At 38.5% G+C, this 18,047-nt stretch overlaps 1 protein-coding gene across 21 annotated transcripts in view; it reads left to right on the forward strand.

Annotated features, from left to right (window-relative positions):
* The window catches only part of DLG2 (discs large MAGUK scaffold protein 2), a 1,040,391-nt gene that overhangs the window by 727,840 nt on the left and 294,504 nt on the right, over nucleotides 1–18,047 (forward strand). For all 21 annotated transcript variants that reach the window (XM_056327218.1, XM_056327222.1, XM_056327223.1 and 18 more), the window contains one exon: nucleotides 8,563–8,699. In XM_056327218.1, coding sequence (XP_056183193.1) covers nucleotides 8,563–8,699 — 137 coding nt within the window. The remainder of the gene's footprint in view (nucleotides 1–8,562; nucleotides 8,700–18,047) is intronic.

Here is an 18,047-nt window from a genome sequence, read left to right on the forward strand (position 1 = left end):
TTATCTCTGTTCTCTCTCATCAAGCAACCAGCAAGAACAGACCTCTGGAGATTCCTGCACTAGGCTGTGCAGCAAGATTGTGTTACTATACTGTTTAAAATTTCAATTATTTTTTTATTTTTAAAAAATAGTCAAAAGTAGAACTATTTTACTGAAATTTATTTTAAAATTTTGAATTTGCAGTGCTTAAATTTATGTAGATTAAGGCAGATGAAAGATGAAAAAATTTACTGTTTACTTTCTACTAAAAACTCTAACCAAAATCTGCCTCAATACGGAAAAGTTCTAAGTCCTCTCTTCCTGAGGTTATGGAAGGGTCCAGTCCCTCAAGGGACATGTGTCAGTGTTGCTGTGCAATCTGTGCCCATTTGCAAGCAAAGAATTGTCTTACCTGCTGTATAATCACAAGTGGCAAAAACTATCCAGTCATAGCATCTCTCACGAGCATGCTGGCCATATTCTGTGGATGTGTTGTGTCTGCTCTCCAGTGTGATCCTTAGTAGGGGCTATGCTGGAATCTGGCATCTCTGCTGGTTCAATAGTATGGGAAGGTGATGCACTGGCAGCCAGAATGTAAGGGTTAATGAAAACAACTATAAAAACGGCTGTGGGCAAGAAGAAAGGAACTGTGTAGCAATGGCTGAATAAATAGCTGAAGGCATGAGTATATAATGACACACAGTGTAAAGGGGACGATAATTTTCTCCTTCTGTGAGGTGGTTTCAGAGAATATTCTTCTTACCTGATGGCACTGTACATCATTTTTATTCTATTTGACATCAGCTGGGAAATATCTGAAAACACTAGATATCTCTGCAAAAAAATGTCAAAACAATAAGAAAGATGCTTGAAGTTTTTAACCCAAGGCTATTAGAAAGAAACGCTAGATAACAGGCCCAGATAGATTTGTAGGGGCTTGGGCCTTTTTCCTGGCCAAGGCTATTATCAAATTGTTGGTTGCATAAAAAAAACCCTCTCAAGTCATCTGGGAGCAGGGTCTGAAACAGGGATTAATGATGGCAATGCAAGTAGGCCGCTTTTAAGTATGTTATGAATATTAGTTAAAGATTTATGAATCATAGTGCACTTCAGACTGACTTTTTCATCCACAGAACAAAATGTAGTCAAATTTTATTCATGTAAGTCCTTCTAGTATAAGCTGTCACATGAGTCAGGAATAAGAATTGTTATAAGAACTCGCTCAGACAAGTTGATATTTGAATCTACCCCTACAACACAAAGGAGGAGATAGATAAAGTGACATTTCCTATGTTTGGGATTAATAGCTTCTCAGGAATTGATTCATGGAATGGGAAATAAAGACAGAAAGAGAGTGCTCTGCAGAGGAAGATCAGTCCCTCCTTGTAACTTTGTATAATCATTGCGAAACATTTTGATTTTTCTTTTGTAATGTATTGCATTTTTGTGTGTAGCAAATAATAACAACATCTGCTGTCAATAACGAACACCAATCATAAGTTACAGCTATAACAAGCATATTAAAACTTCCACAGTTGTGGGGTGCTATTTTTAAATAGATGCTCTATCTCTCCTCCAGCAAAACTAAAATTGGCAACTAGAAGCTTGAGCAAAGGGGCAGTGGGAGGTACTCCCTGCTGCTTCTCTGTTTATAATTAACCTTGTTTCAGTTTGTTTGTTCATATAGCACTAGATAGACCTGTCATACCTATCAAAACAAGTCAATCAAATGATATAGGTCAAAGCGTTTTATATTACCCATGTTCCTTTCATCCCTCTGAGTAGAATTGGATTAATTAGAAACCTGGATTGGACCTCATTCCTCCAGGTTTGGCAGGTTCATTGGTAGGTTCATCAGTATGATACCGTTCTCCCTTTCAGAGAGAAAGAAGAATATAAATATTGGCTCTGTAAACTTAAGTAACTTCAACAACAAAACAACACTGAGCTTTGTGGGTTTTGTAATTGGGTGTTGTAGAAGTGGCTGGTCTGTGGAAAGTCAGGAGCTACCTCAGATCTCTCACAGGAGCATGGTCAATGTGTCACGTTGCAGGCTCACTGTGTCACAGAAGTTCCTCAGTGGGGACCTCAGTTGTTGCAGGGGTACTTTCTGGTTGTATTATCTTGTTTTGCTGCCTGAAACATTTTCATAAAATCTGAGTTCCTGTAGTTCTGAGTTCTGGAGCAAATCAATTTGTTTCACACCTGTAGAAAATGATTATGGCAAAAACCAACAAGAGATCATACAGGAAGGGTGAGTGATATTTGTTCATGAAATCTCCAAAGTTACTTAATTATGCTCATTCTTTCATATATTTCATTCACTTTCCATTCCACACACACTCACAAGCCCCAGGATGCATGTGCTGAGGTGGTCGGGCTCACTCGCGTGTGACATGAAGGGACATCAAATCCTTACCACATCTCTTGGCATTTTCTTGATTGGCAATCATAGACTAATTTTTGGACAGATAATGTATAACCTTTAGGAGTCTGCTGTTGTTATGGGGTGGTCCTTTACAATGAATATTTCTTTCTTCAGTCTCTAAGTCTTAGACAAGGCAGCTGCTTATTGCCTGACTTTCATCATTTAGTAAACACCCGTCTTCATTGCTGTGATCTGCTTTCCTGTTGGGCTTACAGGCAGGAGAATGGCATATGTCACATGCTGTAATCTTGCTGCCAACATCCCACTGTTACAGCACAGGGTCTTCTGCTGACAAGACACCTGTGCTGTGGTCTTGACAGAGTCCATTCTGTTCAGGACATTCTGTCCAGGCTTGACAGAAACCACTCATTTTGTAGTATTATTGCTGGGGGTGTTCTATATTGTCAATACATGCCATTTCTCTAACCTTTGTTCTTCCTTCTAGTGCTTACATGCATATTTCCATTCATATTTCATTTGTTTCTAGCCTAATATTTCTATTATGAGTCCTGTGCTTTTTGTGGCTTCACCAAGTTCATCAGGTCACTTTGTTGGTGGTAAGGGATACTGTGGTAAAGCCAGGAATCCAGCAATTAGAATTATGCATTGTATGTCTCTAAAGCACACTGTTTTGGTTAATTACCTACAAATCACACACTTCTTAATTACATTTTAAGGATATGACTTAAATGCTACTTTCTTTGGCTTCCCCATTATTTGGAGGTTGCCAGCTGGGGCTGCAAAACTCATGTTGGACTTACCCTTTAAAATCCTCATTCTGTTTCCTAGTTTAAAATACACTTGATTGTAGAATAGTAGCAAAGTTCTATGAAGAATCTTCAACCTCTATTGAATGCGGGGGAAACATAGTGACAAAGGATGAGAATTCTGAGGTACTTCATGCCTTCTCTGCCTCAGTCTTTAACAGTAAGACCAGTTCTTCTCTAGGCACCCAGCCCCCTCAGCTGGAAGACAGGGACAGGGAGCAGAATGAAGCCCCCATAATCCGAGGGGAAATGGTCAGTGACCTGCTACACCACTTCAGACACACTCAAGTCTAAGGGGCTGGATGGGATCCACCCAAGGGCACTGAGGGAGCTGGTGGAAGTGCTCACCGAGCCTCTTTCCATCATCTATCAGCAGCCCTGGCTAACCAGGGAGGTCCCAGTTGTCTGGAAGTGAGCAAATTTGATGCCCATCTATAGGAAGGGCAGGAAGGGGGATCTGGGAAACTACAGGCCTGTCAGCCTGACCTGGGTGCCAGGCAAGGTGATGAAACAGATCACCTTGAATGCCATCAAGTGGCACATGCAGGGCAACCAGGTGATCAGGCCCAGCCAGCGTGGGTTTATGAAAAGCAGGTCCTGCTTGGCTGACCTGATCACCTTTTATAACAAGGTGACCTGTCTACTAGACAGGGTGAGGGAAAGGCTGTGGTTTTTGTCTACCTTGACTTTAGTAAAGTCTTTGACACCGTCTCCCAGAGCATTGTCCTCTCTGTTCTCCCAAGTAACAAGCAATAGGACAAGAGGAAATGCCCTCAAGTTGCGCCAGGGAAGGTTTAGATTGGATATTAGGAAAAAAAAATTTCACTGAATGGGTTGAGAAGCACTGGAACAGGCTGCCCAAGGAAGTGGCTGAGTCCCCGTCCCTGGAGGTATTTAAAAGCTGTGTAGATGTGGTGCTTAGGGACATGGTTCAGTGGTGGGCTTGGCAGTGCTGGGTTAACAGCTGGGTTTGATGATCTCAGAGGTCTTTGCCAACATGAACGATTATACGATTCTAGTGCAACATCCCATTTGGGTTTTAAGTGAGCGTTTCTTTAACTTCACTTCTTATTAGAAAGCTGACATTATCTAGCTGCAATTGATCTTTTAGTCTCCCTCTTTGGTTACTGTAGAGTGATATGCTCACAGTGTGATTCATCCATGTCTTAAACAGTGATTCTATTATTATCACATAGAGGCACCTTTGCTGGACTAATCATAAGAGGAGCCTCCATGCCTACTTTTTGCTAGTTAGAATATCAGGGTCTACTAATATAGTGATACATTTTAAATGTATGCCTAGTGCAGCAAATAATGGAAAATAGATGTAAATAGTCACTGGTTGTATTTTTCTGAAATAGCTCTGATTGAGACTTGGGAGGCTTTTGAATTATTCTGGGTGCAACTTTCTTTTCTTTATGGCTTTGTTACCATTTCAAATATTTTCATGTTTTGTTTACTGATAATCCAATGCAAAGATAAATATTCTTGACTATTGTTGATATCGACACTTTTTCTGCTTTTCCATTTTTGATGGAATAGCTCTTTCCTCTGTCCATTTTCCTTTTTGTGATAACAGTAATGTCTTCTGTCTTGTTCCACTATTATACGTGTTATTATTCACAGGACAATTGATCAGCATTTATGGAACCCAAAGGCAGATGCATTTTACACTTATCCAGGGGAAATGGAAGCAAATAAAGTTTCTTTAGTCTTTGCTAGTTTACCCACTGACCAATCTTACATGTGTCTGTCATCTTCAATGGTTTTGAACAACGCTGAGTTTGACTTGGATGTACACCTGTATTAAATCCCATTCTCTCTCCTTTTTCCTCTTGAAGTCGTCTTCTCTTCTTCATAGAATCACATAATGGTTTGGGTTAGAAGGGACCTTAAACATCATCTGCTTCCAACCCCCTGCTATGAGCAGGGACACCTTCCACTAGACCAGGTTGGTCAAAGCCCCATCCAGCCTGGCCTTGAGCACTTCCAATGACAGGAAGCCCACAGCTTCTCTGAGCAACCTGTTCTAGTGTATCACCACACTCACTGTAAAAAATTCCTTCCTTATCTCCATTCTAAACCTGTCCTCCTAATTCCTGTTGTGAGGAAACTGAGCGCTCTATCCAAGCTTGGGTGATCCTGTGAAGCAGATTGCACATTAGCAAAATAGCAAGTGAGAGGGAGGGCATTCCTTTAAGAGACTCTAATCTTCTAGGTTCTGATGGCAATGTTTTCCTAACCACAAGAATCAACAAGAAGAAGGTTCTGGAATTAAACATGCTATTTTGTTTTGATTTATTTTTTTAATTCAGTGGAGAAATGAAAAAGACCGAGTTTAGAAAAACTTATCTTGCTCCCTGTGTTCCCAAATGTTTGAATGTTTCTCTGGTTTTAAAATAGAGTAAGAATTTTATATGAGATTAACCTGATGCAGCTGGTGACCAGAGGGATCCACACCAGGGATGCACAAACCTTTCTAAGGTCTTAAAACACAACTCCTCAGTCTAAATGGAGCTGAGACTCTAACGGAGGTTATGAACTGTTATAGCACTGATCTTCCCACCCTCCTTTTCCCACATCCAGCCCCCAGCCTTTCAGAAACCAAGAGTGTGATTCATCTCATCTCTTTCAGATAGTTCTTTGAGATGGGATGAATCATGGTTTAAAAGCCCTTAATGATTTTTTATTGATTATAAAAGTAGCATAAATGATTAGCATAGTTGTCTGATGTCATTTGGCCATATGAATCCTACTCAAAAGTTTTATTGTAGTATAACTTTCCTAGTGCCCTAGCAATCAGCAAAAGTCATTTAAATAAGATTAAATGGGCCACTGTTCAATTCCCCATTCTTCCCAAGAAGAAATCTTTCCAAGAAAGCAGGTGTGATTAGGTAATGAACCTGATTCATTATCGATAAAAAGACATGGAAAATCTCTCTTCCTGAGTTGTCTCTCCTACCCACTCTCCCTTTTTTCCCCACAGTATTGCCCCTTGACTTGTTCTGCTCTTTTAAACCTTTTTACACTCAGTGCTGTGTTTTTTTATATCCCAAAGGCAGACCCTGCTTGCTAATACAACGTCCCCTCATATTTTTTTTGTAACTCAACTACATTTTATGTAGAGGAGAGAAGCAGAAAAAATTACTCTTTTCCTAGTTGTAAACTTCACTTTTGTAATGGAAGTAGCATGTGTTACTGCTTTGTGTGTGTATGTGTTTTCAGGTATCAGTTGTGCTACAACCATGCAAACAAACAGCACCCAACTGAACACTGCAGAAAATGGCAGGGATTATCTCTGCTACTATTTGCTTATATTGCAGCAGGATCAGGCTGAATTAGGAACCGCTGTGCACAGAATACAGAACAGCTATGCGGCCAGAAATGACCTTGCCCTTTACAGCATACAGTGTCAATAAAGGGGAGAGAAAAGGATCGAAGCATACCATAACCCAATCTTCCCAAGGTCATGCCCTAGGTGGGCTGTGAAGCTGAAGAAAGCTCTCTGGCTGCCGTCTGGCCGACTAATTTGCTCTTATCATCATTCTGGAATACTCTCAGATCTTCACTTTACATCAGCATATGCAGATGTTTTGGGGGTTAAAAGGATGCTAATTATGTCACCAAGGAACATTATTTAATCATTGTTCCCCATCCACAACTAATGTTTTAAAGAAAAAATCCATTCTTGATGTTTACTTAAATGTCTTTTTGCTTCTTTGTTAGTAGTCCCGGGTAATAAACAAATTCTTCCATGCCGAAGAAATCAGAATCTTTTTATCCTTGTGGCTGTCCTGGCAGTAGCACACAAATAGAAACAGTGATCACCAGCTTTAGCTGAAAATCAAATAAAGCTTTATTTTAATTATCCCATACTTCTGAATTAACTTCATGTGTATTGTTAATAGTAATCTTAATTAATTCAGTAGTGTTTCAATTTGAGATATAAATTCAAAGGGGTTTTTTTGTAATTTACTGTTTTGGCACTGTCCATTAAGTAGTCCATTATGTTATCTGGCCTCACATCTTTCTAAAGCTAAAATAATGATCAAATGAAAAGAATGTGAGAAAAAAACAATCAACAAGATTTAATTCACTCAAAAAACCTTATCTCTGTGCTCATACAGATGCTAAAAAAGCCTGTATGTATTAAATATGCCCTCCCTTAAGTTTTATTGCCCAAGCGGTCAAGCTGGTAATTTTGCAATAAAATGCCAAATTCCGGGCAGCTCATTTTTTACTATTGCATTTCACTGCTCAGGCTGCAGTTATTACTAACATGTTTGTTTTAAGAATGAACAGCATAGATTTCATAGATAAAACTAGTGATTATTCTCTAAATAGACATAATTTTTTTTCTGTACAGCTAAAAGATAAATGCCTAGTTGAAGCAATAATGTGAGAAGGTTATTGTCAGTAACAGCTTATTTGTTCAGCTGGAAGTTCCCATTAGCTATATGATCTATGAAAAATTAGCTGTATGAAGTAGGTTTTTATGGAAATAAACCACAGTACTTTCTGTCTTTTCTCTGACTGAAAGTTAAAAATGTTATTAGAAATGAAAGCAATGATTTGTCTGTTCACACAGTGTGTCAGAGGATAGGAAAAGTAACAAAAAGGGTAAAACTGGGTTTTTTTTCTTCCCCCAGCATCTGTTTGTTTTGTCTTCCTTTTTCTGAATCATATCAGCATGTATTATTGACATTGTTCCAAAGTTTGGCTCTTTGGGTGTTTATCTAAGAATTTCACACGTCACTGAAAGGAGTTATATATGTACAAAGGAATATTGCTTTCTTATTTTATGTATCCATAGCCAAAGATATTTATTTCCTAGAAAAATAGCTAAGGTAGATATTTAAATCCAAATATCTATACCATTTATCTTTCACTTTCACAGACCTTTCAATGTGGTACTACTGAAACGTGCAAAATCTGCAGTACACTTTCCAAGGATTTTTCAAATTGTGTGGGTAATCAGAATACCTTTAATTCTGTTCGGATAGATGGTGATGTATTTTAAACCAACATTTATCAAAATAAACTCCAAGCTTCAGAATCTTATTACTAGTCACGGCAAGTTTTGCTGTAACTTCTTGATGTAGGCTATAGTGGCCCCTGGTGAGGACAAGCCATCAGTACTGAATCATCACCAGCTTGATTCTTTTTGTCTCTGCCATCCTATAACAGTGCATGACAAAGAATTCCCTTATCTCTGTCTCTGACCTTACAGGGAAAGTGAAAGAGTACCCCACAAATATCTCTTATGTTATTTGTATATCCATTAAAAATACTGTAATTTTACAGTAGATTAAACATATGCTACTCTTGCACTCCTCTTCAGTGTTATATATTTTATTACTAATGTTTTGTTTTCTGTATCTTCTTGAGGTCTGGGATTCAGTATTGCAGGAGGAGTTGGAAACCAACACATCCCTGGGGACAACAGCATTTATGTCACCAAGATTATTGATGGAGGAGCTGCGCAAAAAGATGGGAGGTTGCAGGTTGGAGATAGACTTCTTATGGTAAGTATGACAAATTTAAATCCCATTTTATTTGGCTGAAAATTGTTTCAGATAAGGACTTCTATTCACCGTACATCTTACTGGGGTGACTGTTACAACTTCTATAATAATTATGAGTTATATTTCCATCACCTTCTTTTTTTCCCATTCTTTATATGTATTTCTGAGACTGCAGTTAAAAAAGCATTACTCTGGAAGACCAAAATTTTATAAAGAGAAGGCAATAGGTGATATCACTTCGACAAACTTTTAACCGAGAAGAGAATAAACGTATTATGCACATCAGCAAGAAGTCAAAATGCACCAGAAAACTGATTCTACGATCATTTTAAGAAAATTAAAAGGAAGGTGCAAAGACATGCTGCTAAACTCTCTTGTGTAGCCACTGTCAGTGGACTGTTACCTCCATTTCAGTACATGTAGGAATGCTTTATGTTTATGTTCCATATAGATGTTTAAAAAAATACGTTTTTCTCCATATTTTTCCTTGAGAAAGTATGCTTATTCTTCTGATAGATCTCACTTCAGGAAATTCTTCCTGATATTTGCAGTGCTAGTACATTGTTCCCGGTAGATAATTCTTCCCCACTCACAGAGTTTATTTAATTCTTTGTTAAGAATTCTTTGTTAATTCTTTGTTTTGCTGAAATCCTGACCCTGGTGAATCAGCAGAAGTTAATCTGTGTCAAGTTTTATTCATGTCAGTGCATTTACGTAGATTTCAGGCGGTAGAGAAATATTTTTTTGAATGGGTGCCATGAAAAAAAAATGTCCTGCAGTAGCTCTGGTTTCTGACATGATATCTAATCAGTGAAAAATTGCCATGACCTTTTTTTGCTGCCTGCGAATCTGTGCCTAATTGAGGTTTTCTTTATTTGGCTAGAGACACTGTGTCCCAGTCACATGTGAAGATGACTATTCATTCTATAGACAGTATTAAACAACTGGAAAGGCAGTCAGTTGCTGGGTTGGTGACTATTTGACTTTTTTTAATTAATCCAAGTGGATAGATAAAACAGCTTGAGGATCGAGTGGTGTTATCAAAATCAAAGCAAAATGAAACTAGAACTTAAAATTTCTTTGGTGTTTCTTTGCAGGTTCTCGGCACAGTAAAATTCAAGTCACTGTTATATAATGAAGTTTTGGCTGATTTTACTATAGAAATATATATTTCTATTTCCCGGATTTGCACGTTGTTTTGTTATTTTGTACCTTGTAGCAAATCTGCTTGTGTTCAGCTGTTGTTTTCTTTCATTATGAGATTTCTTCAAAGGTTTTGTGTCATCTGTAAATTTTTATTACCTTACTCTTAATTTCTTCCAACTCACTTGAGGGAATAATTAATATACACCAAAAATCCATATGCAAAAAACCCACGTTCACCATTTCCAATATAATTTAATTAGGGTGAATTTGAATAGAAAAAGAGTTATTTTATACACCACCGTGTATAAATTTATTCTTTCCAGATTTTTATAGGATTTGTCTATTAAGCATCTCTTCTCTGTCTTGAACCTGTGATTCATTGCAGTCAGGTATAGATGTTTCTTCATTGTGACAATTTTATACTCCTGAATCTGACTTCTGAAAATGAGCAGAGATCGTTCTCAGTGTGTTTAATGTCTTTATACTGCATTCCTTCCAGTCTGGACCAGTTCTTCACTTACTGTCATCTCCTGTTATCACTGCATACAAAATGAGAGAAAAAAAATAAAAATCGGTCATAATATTGCTCTCCACTAGTTAGGTACTTCCAGACCAAGCTTTTCACAGCTGCGTAAGAAAACCATAGTCAACTTACTCTTTGTATACCTTTAACCATTAGATTTTTGGAGATAAATATAACAAGATCAAAATCTATTTCTAAAATTAATGCCGAATACAGTCATGTATTCTGCTCTTTCCAAGATGACACCCTGATTTCTTTGGAACTCATGTACTTTCAGTATTTTTCTGTTCCACTTTGTGAAGTGGTCCTACTTCTCCTTTGCTGGTTCCTTATTGATTATATATTAGAACAATTCCTTCCTTCCGCCCCACCCCCCCCCCCCCACCCCCCGCAAGTCATACAGCCTTTCTTGATCTTTGTTTTTTCCATCATTTCTCTATAAAATTTACCAGAATTTGTCATCCTCCTGGAGCTGTCAGCAGCTGCTGGGGGACTTGTTTCATTTTTGTATGTGTTCTGGTAAGTTTGTGTGAAATTCTTTCAGATCCCGAAGAACATACAAATCAAATGCATGAAAACTGAAGATGTAATAAAAGAAAGGCTGCAAAATTAAAAGTAATATTGAGAAGTAGAACAATTAGGTGCCATCTGAGCATTTTGCAACTTGATGACCCTACTGTTATTAAATGCAGATTGCTAATAGTGTGTTAGGCATTCAGAAGATGTATTATGTAAATACTGAGCATTATTGTGAAATCTATACAAGTGCATGTTATGCACTTATGTTTCTATAGCACTGAGCCTGCTCTTAAGGCTTTTTATCCTGGACACTTGCACAAGAAAATGCTCCATTATAGGATAATCCTGAGGTGCCCATTAGGAAAATTACTGGAGGAAGCATAACAGTGTTTAAGCCAAAACCTGAAGTGTTTTTTCTAGGTAGTGAAAGAAGCAGACCAGAGCTCTGCTCTGAAGACTTACAGCTAGGAGAATAGTGCTTTACTGTATTCCAGTGGTAACGCCTATGTAACGTCTACTATTGCTGGTGGTAATGGCTGCAGTGAGAATATGAGTGTGCTGGGGGTCTCAGCTAGGTTGCTTCTCTTTGTGTTAGAAGGGAGCAAAGGGAGATCACTGACGGAGCATCATTGGCTAATTTGATTCAGGGTCAGCTATAGGGCCAGGCCAGGTTGCTCAGGAATTTATCCAGCTGAATCTCACAAATCTCCAAGGATGGAGCTTGCACAGCCTTTCTGGGAAACCTGTTCTACTGGTTGACTGTCCTCACGAGGAAAATATTTTTCCTTATAACCTGTTTGACCCTCTCTTGTCTCAACTTATGCCTGCTGTCTCTCTATCCTGTTACCACATACCACGCTGAAAAGCTTGCTCTGTTGTGATGACCTTCCTGTAAGCACCAGGGGTCTGCTGTTAGTTGTCCCCAGAGGTATTCCTTCTCCAGGCTGAAAATCACAGCTCCTCTAGCTTCTTCTCACCAAGTCAATGCTCCAACCCCAACTACCCTAGCAGCACTCCCCTCAAATTGCTCCGTTTTGTTCCTTCCCATAGCACAGGAACGAAAACTGAACACAGTATCTAGCTGCAGTCTAATGAGTGGCAACTACTGGGGAATAAACCTTCCCTGGATGTCCTGGCTCTGCCCGTGCTCATACAGCCCAGGATGCTGTTGACCTCTTTGCTGCCAGGACACACAACTGGCTCATGCCCAGCTTGCTGTCCATCGGGAGCCCCAAGCAGTTTTCCATGGAACTGTTGCCAGGCCGCCAGTGCCCAGCCTGTGTTACAGAAGGAGGTTAGCCTGTGCCAGGGGCAGGACTTACTGCTTCTCCTTGTTGAACATTATAAATTTTGTGTCAGCCCCTTCCTGCAGCCTATCCAGGACGGCAGTCCTGCGCTAGAGTGTATGGACTCACCCCTGTAGTGAAGCGTCACCTGCAAATGTGATGAGAGCGCACTGCTCACCTCTTCGAAGTGATTAATGATCATCAGGAAGAGCTGGAAAATGGTTTAAGTTATTATCCCTCAGATAATGATTACTTTCTTTCATCTGATACCATCATCTCACTTTGGAGGAGTTTACAGGGTGGATAAATGAGAAATCAGTATAAAACTCTGTGGGTTTACTAGTACAAAACAACACTCATAGCTAGAAGCAAGGTATTCTTCAAGGAAAAGTCTAAAACCTGTAGTCTTTAAAAGAAAATGTAATCTATTATTTATCTAAGTACTAGCTTTTCAAAAATTTGTCTCCTACACCGAAATACCCTCGTATGTTTGGGCCATATCCTGTTGCTTCTTGGCCCGTGTAGTTAGAGAGATCAGATTTTTGTGGGGTTATTTATGCTTATGGGAAAAGTGATGTTCCTCACATACCAAGAGCTTTAATTTGATTCTGTTTTCTTGCTGAAAACAGAAGGAAGAAACAGGAGTCACTTTCCTTTTGGAAATTTAGGCTTGCTTTCTACCCAGTTGTGTGCTGAAAACAAAGCATGTTATTCTGTAGGGGTTTCATAGGGCTGCAATAGGGCTGTGAGTGCACAATTGTGGATATGTTCCTTACAGGATCTCCTACCAGTATCTGTTTCTTTCAGATTGTATATGGATGCAGGATCATGTTTGTGCTAAAGTAATCAGAGCGTATAATTTAAGATGCATCCGTATTAGCATTTGGTTCTGATCAGAAGTGCTCTTTTAAAGTGATTTTGGCTGTCTTGGGGGATGGTCTTTTAGAAAACAAATTGGATTATTTTTTTTTAATGAAACTGCAACAGAAAATGTGGTCCAGGAGCATTCCTAATTAGCTTTGCATTGCAGCTGCGAACAGGCATTTTTGTCAGCAGACTAGATGTAATGCAGACTAACCCCCTTAAAAGATGTACAGCGTGGACATCATATCATCCAGACCCCCCGTTGCTGTGGATCACTCCTAGTGCACACATCCTTCGCTCACACAGGTGCACCCACAGATCCAGAGTTATGCTGCTATGCCAGCTGATGGAGTCCAGGCTTAGGCTTAAAAGAAGAAAACAGTGTGAAAGAGGTTGTACCTGAACTGTAGGTTGTAAGTAAGAAAAATATACTCTGAAGTGGAGAGTGAACTAGTACTGAACCAACTCGGGGGCTCAGTGGCTGCATCCCCTCTCGTGCAGTGCTGGGCTCTGAGCCAGCTGTGCAGCCACTGCCACTGGCCTTGCAGTGCTTTATCTGGCATTCAAACACAGGTTTGCTAGCACTGGTCTTTGGGTGGTACACTAGCAATAAGCTCCCCAGTTTATTCCTTCTAGTGATACTCTCATCCGGTTGTTCCTTGTCCTCATGCCACTTCATTAGCCTTGAAAATGTACTTTTTTTTGACCAAAGTCAGCATGAAAGGGGGTTGAAAACTGATGGTTCGATATATTACAGTGCCACTTGAATGGTGTATGCACTGCACTGCTTGGAGCCTGAAGCCCAGGGCTTAGTCTCATATTTGTCTGTGAAGCACAGATCCTTGTGTTTCTCTGCAAAGAGCAGATCTGGTTTATGACACTTAGCCCATAAGTACTGATAATCTTAAGCAAGCTAATTTCAGAGGAATTAACAGACTGTATCATCTGAAGACAGCCAGTTTCTTTCTGTTCACACTCCAGCACTTGTACAACTAACTCAGGAGTCCATGACGCTATAAGCAGTTAGTTAATCCAAACAGATTTACATCCTTAGGACAACTAATTAGTCTTCAGCAGTGAAAAACGTTTCACTTTTTGCAGCCTTTTAAGTTATGCTGAGTTTTTAAAAAGGCACATAAGTATTCTGGATTTACAGCTGGCACAGCACAGGTGTTTACCAGCCAATGTTCATTCAGGATTCACTCAGGAAAAACCCACTTTCTGAATGCAAAGTAGAATATTACACAAAAGCAAACATTACCATTGGCAAGATCACCTCTCTGTCTCAATCACTGAGTGAATCAAATCTCTCTTATGCTAAATCAATGGAGGACAGAAAAGAATTCCCTTTAAAACTTTAAAGAAAATTAAATATGGCAGACTTATTCCTCCAGAGCTCTTATTCTATTACCAGCTTATGTTGTTGTGAGGGGAATTATTCTTTAGAGCACTTGTACGGTCATTTTGGGGATTCTAAGCTTTTCAGTCTAGCTACTTCTCAGTGCCTTTTTTTTTTTTTTTTTTTTTTTCAATATGAATCTAGGAAAACTTCCAAATAAGATAATTCTTGCTTAGGTTTACACTTCATTGCTTTGATTATGCTATTGAGGAAAAAAAACACCCCAGTCTTTTTTTATCTCTTCGGCAACATTTCTTACTGATTTCCCCTCATCCCTCAAATAGCTTCTTTGATTGGACTTGTATGTTTAATTTCCTTCTGTATTGCTATATTATTTCTTTCTTTTATTCTTTTCCGGTAATATCAGTATGTCTTCATATCACATACTTTCTATTTTAAAAGAAACAGCTTTCCTAATTTCTTTTTTACATCAGGCATCATTTGCATTTCTGAATTTTCTGTGTATGGAACTTTTCCCATTAGAAAAGCCCCTCTTGCTCCATGCCTGTTTTCCTTCTAAATCCTCTCCTTTGGCTCTTGTCACAGCATTTTGTGGCTCAAACATCCAACTCTTGTAACTAAACTGACCACTCAGTAAATTTCTTTTTTAGCATTTGCCTTAGGGGTTTTCCCCCCTTAATTCATTGCTACCTAACTTGGCTTCTGAGAGCCAGAAAGTTGGTATGCAGTACCCATTCAACCCACTCAGCTTTGATGTCAGCCCTTCTGCATAAAAGTTTCAGAATCTCAGAGGGTTGCATGCCATATAGACTGATTTCTTATTTAGTGTGCATCTCCCACTCTTCATCTTCTTTACCTCCAACTCAACTCTTTTTTTTTCAAACTATATGTGCCGCTAAAGTAATCTCGAAAGCAGCAAGTGAAGCTTTGGTATAATGCATTGATTGTGCCACAACCACTGAAAAAGCCAGATTTAGTGCTTGAAGTTCTGTTAAAATAGGTGTCTTTTACGGAAACAAGGAAAAGCTTAAGAAATAGTCTCTTGGTGATACTGAGAGAGTCTCCTCACTCTGTAAATATTATTAAAACCAGCTACATCATATTTCCTAGTAATCGCCATCTCTGGCATGATTTGTTGAAGAATGATATGCAGAGATCTTCTCATGAAAGAAATTACACCCTACAGTCATCTTGCAGTAATGTCTAGGGAGCTGGACAACATAATTCTTCAAAGTATTCTGTAATTCTTTAATCTATTCAAGTTTTCATTTTCACATATCAGAATACATACAGATGTCTTTATTTGCAATCATTGTTTTATGATCAAAAAGTAGAAAAGATATTGATACATGCAGATAATAGTATTAATGGGAATTGTTGGTCCAAAGCAAGGACTACTTTCTGAAGGAAACTGGGAAATGCATAGTATATTTTGCATACTGTAATTCTAAACTGATGTTGGCAATGACTAAGGAAAGTGATTTTACCTCCTTCTCAAAGAGCTCCCATTTAAAAGAGACCTTATGGCACCACTGAGAATCTTTGTCTTAATGAATGAATCAATGTGTGTGATTGTTTGCTCTTGATGTACATTGAGTCGCTCTTCTTTGATTACTGACAACTGAGCAGTAGCAAACTTTCTTTCTAAGAGTGTTGTCTCTAGAGAAAAGAAACCTTTAATATTCTATATATTTGAGATAAGTTTGAATAGCAATTTTGGTACATGTTGCTGGAACACTTTTTGTAGCAGAACTCTGTTTATTTTGAAGGGTCCTTTCTTCTCAAATTTTCTTCCAGTGTCTTTTCTATTAAATTCTCCTTTGTATCTTGATTTCACTCATATGTTATCTTTCTTCAAGTTCTGCCAAGTTCCAGCTTTACATACTTCAGTTTTCCACAGTATTCTGCCCACTTAAGCTTATAGATACTCGAAATGAGAAAAATAAAAAAATCATTGTATTTAACCTTTGCGATGATCTCTAGGACCTTACAGTGTATAAAGATAAACACAGTGCATAACTACCCAGACATTAATTCTTTGTTTAGAAACACTTGGTCTTTAGTTCTTATCTCCACTTCAAGATTTGTACAACTTGTACACAGTGTTAGTAAATTGCCTGTACTGTAAAGTTATTGTCAAAGATAAGTAGGACCTGGCAAAGCAAATGTATGTTTTATATGTATCATACTATATTTTCTGTTCCTAAAATGGCTCTTTATCCTCCAGCTGCGCAGCTGTGACATCCAAGTGTGTTGTGATGGAAGTCCTAACTATGACTTTTTATCAGCTACATTTCCAGGAAAAAATACTTTGGAAAAAGAATTGCAACAAGTTCATTTGTGTCTTAATTGTTTTTATACACTCCTAAAAAGACCAAAAGTCAAAATCCAAACAATGCTATGGTATTTCATTTTGTGTCTTTTTTTGACTAAGAACATTTCTTCACAGCAGCAGTATAGTGGGAGGTTATTATCTGAGATTTTCTTTACTTCAAAAAGCTTGCAGTTAGGATGAAACACAAGATAAATACAATGTACAGACAGCGTAGGAAGGAGAAAACATAAAGGATAACCATGCAGTCATGTTTCCAAAAGGATAAATATTCAGTATTTGGCAGTTTTGAAGTACATAAACAAAAAAGGCTTAATTTCAGTCACTTCTTGCTATCAGCAAAGTAATTTAAAAGACATTTATTTATTTAAAGTGCATATGTATGCCACTGCTGCTCATAATGAAGAATAACAGAGAAATTTATAGAAGATAGGTATCAGATTTTTATTTAAATAGAAGACCTGTCAAAATACAGCATACAGTGTCAGCAACTCTCTCCTGAGTGTTAGGTTGCATCATTGCTCTTCATGTCAAATTGTCATAACATGCCTGTCATTGCCTCTTTCAATTAACCTTAAAACCAACTCTGAGATTTATACAAGGAACAAACTTTAAACAGAATCCTTACATTTAGCCATACTGCCCAAAAGCAGTCATTCTCCCTTAGTGTTGATGAAATTGTTGGGGTATGAAGAGTCCTCCAGTTCTGTTGACCAAACCCTTTGGCAATAGCTTATTGTCACAGCCAGGTCTCTGAAAATTTACTGATACTAAATTCCCTAGAAAGTATGTATTTTTTTCTGTGATTTACAGCTCTACTATATTATACTGTAGTTGAGGAGCTACTTCTTCCGTCTTGCATAATCTTTGCAAGGAATCCTTGCAGTAGCTGTAGAAATTGGAGGATGGCACTTTAAATCACAATAAAGTGTTTCATATACAACATTCACCGTGAGATGTAGGTCACTGGAACAGGCTCCCCAGGGAAGTGGTCACAGCACCAAGCCTGACAGAGCTTGAGGAGTGTCTGGACAATGGTCTTAGTCATATGGTTCAGTTTGAGGTAATCCTGCAAGGAGCAGGGAGTTAGACTCAGTGAACCTTATGGATCCCTTCCAGCTGGAGATATTCTATGATTTCTATGATTTTCATTGGCTTATACCACATGTCCGAAACCTGTATCTACACCCTTCTTTGCTTCTTTCCTCTACCCTATAATTTCTCTGTTCTGGATGTATGTTTTTTGGGACAGGAACCATTCACTATTCTGTTTACAGGAGGTCAACCTATTGTTGACATTCTGTGGCTATAGTGGATT

The sequence above is a fragment of the Falco biarmicus genome, chromosome 2 (assembly GCF_023638135.1).
Source record: "Falco biarmicus isolate bFalBia1 chromosome 2, bFalBia1.pri, whole genome shotgun sequence".
Lineage (NCBI taxonomy): Eukaryota > Metazoa > Chordata > Aves > Falconiformes > Falconidae > Falco > Falco biarmicus.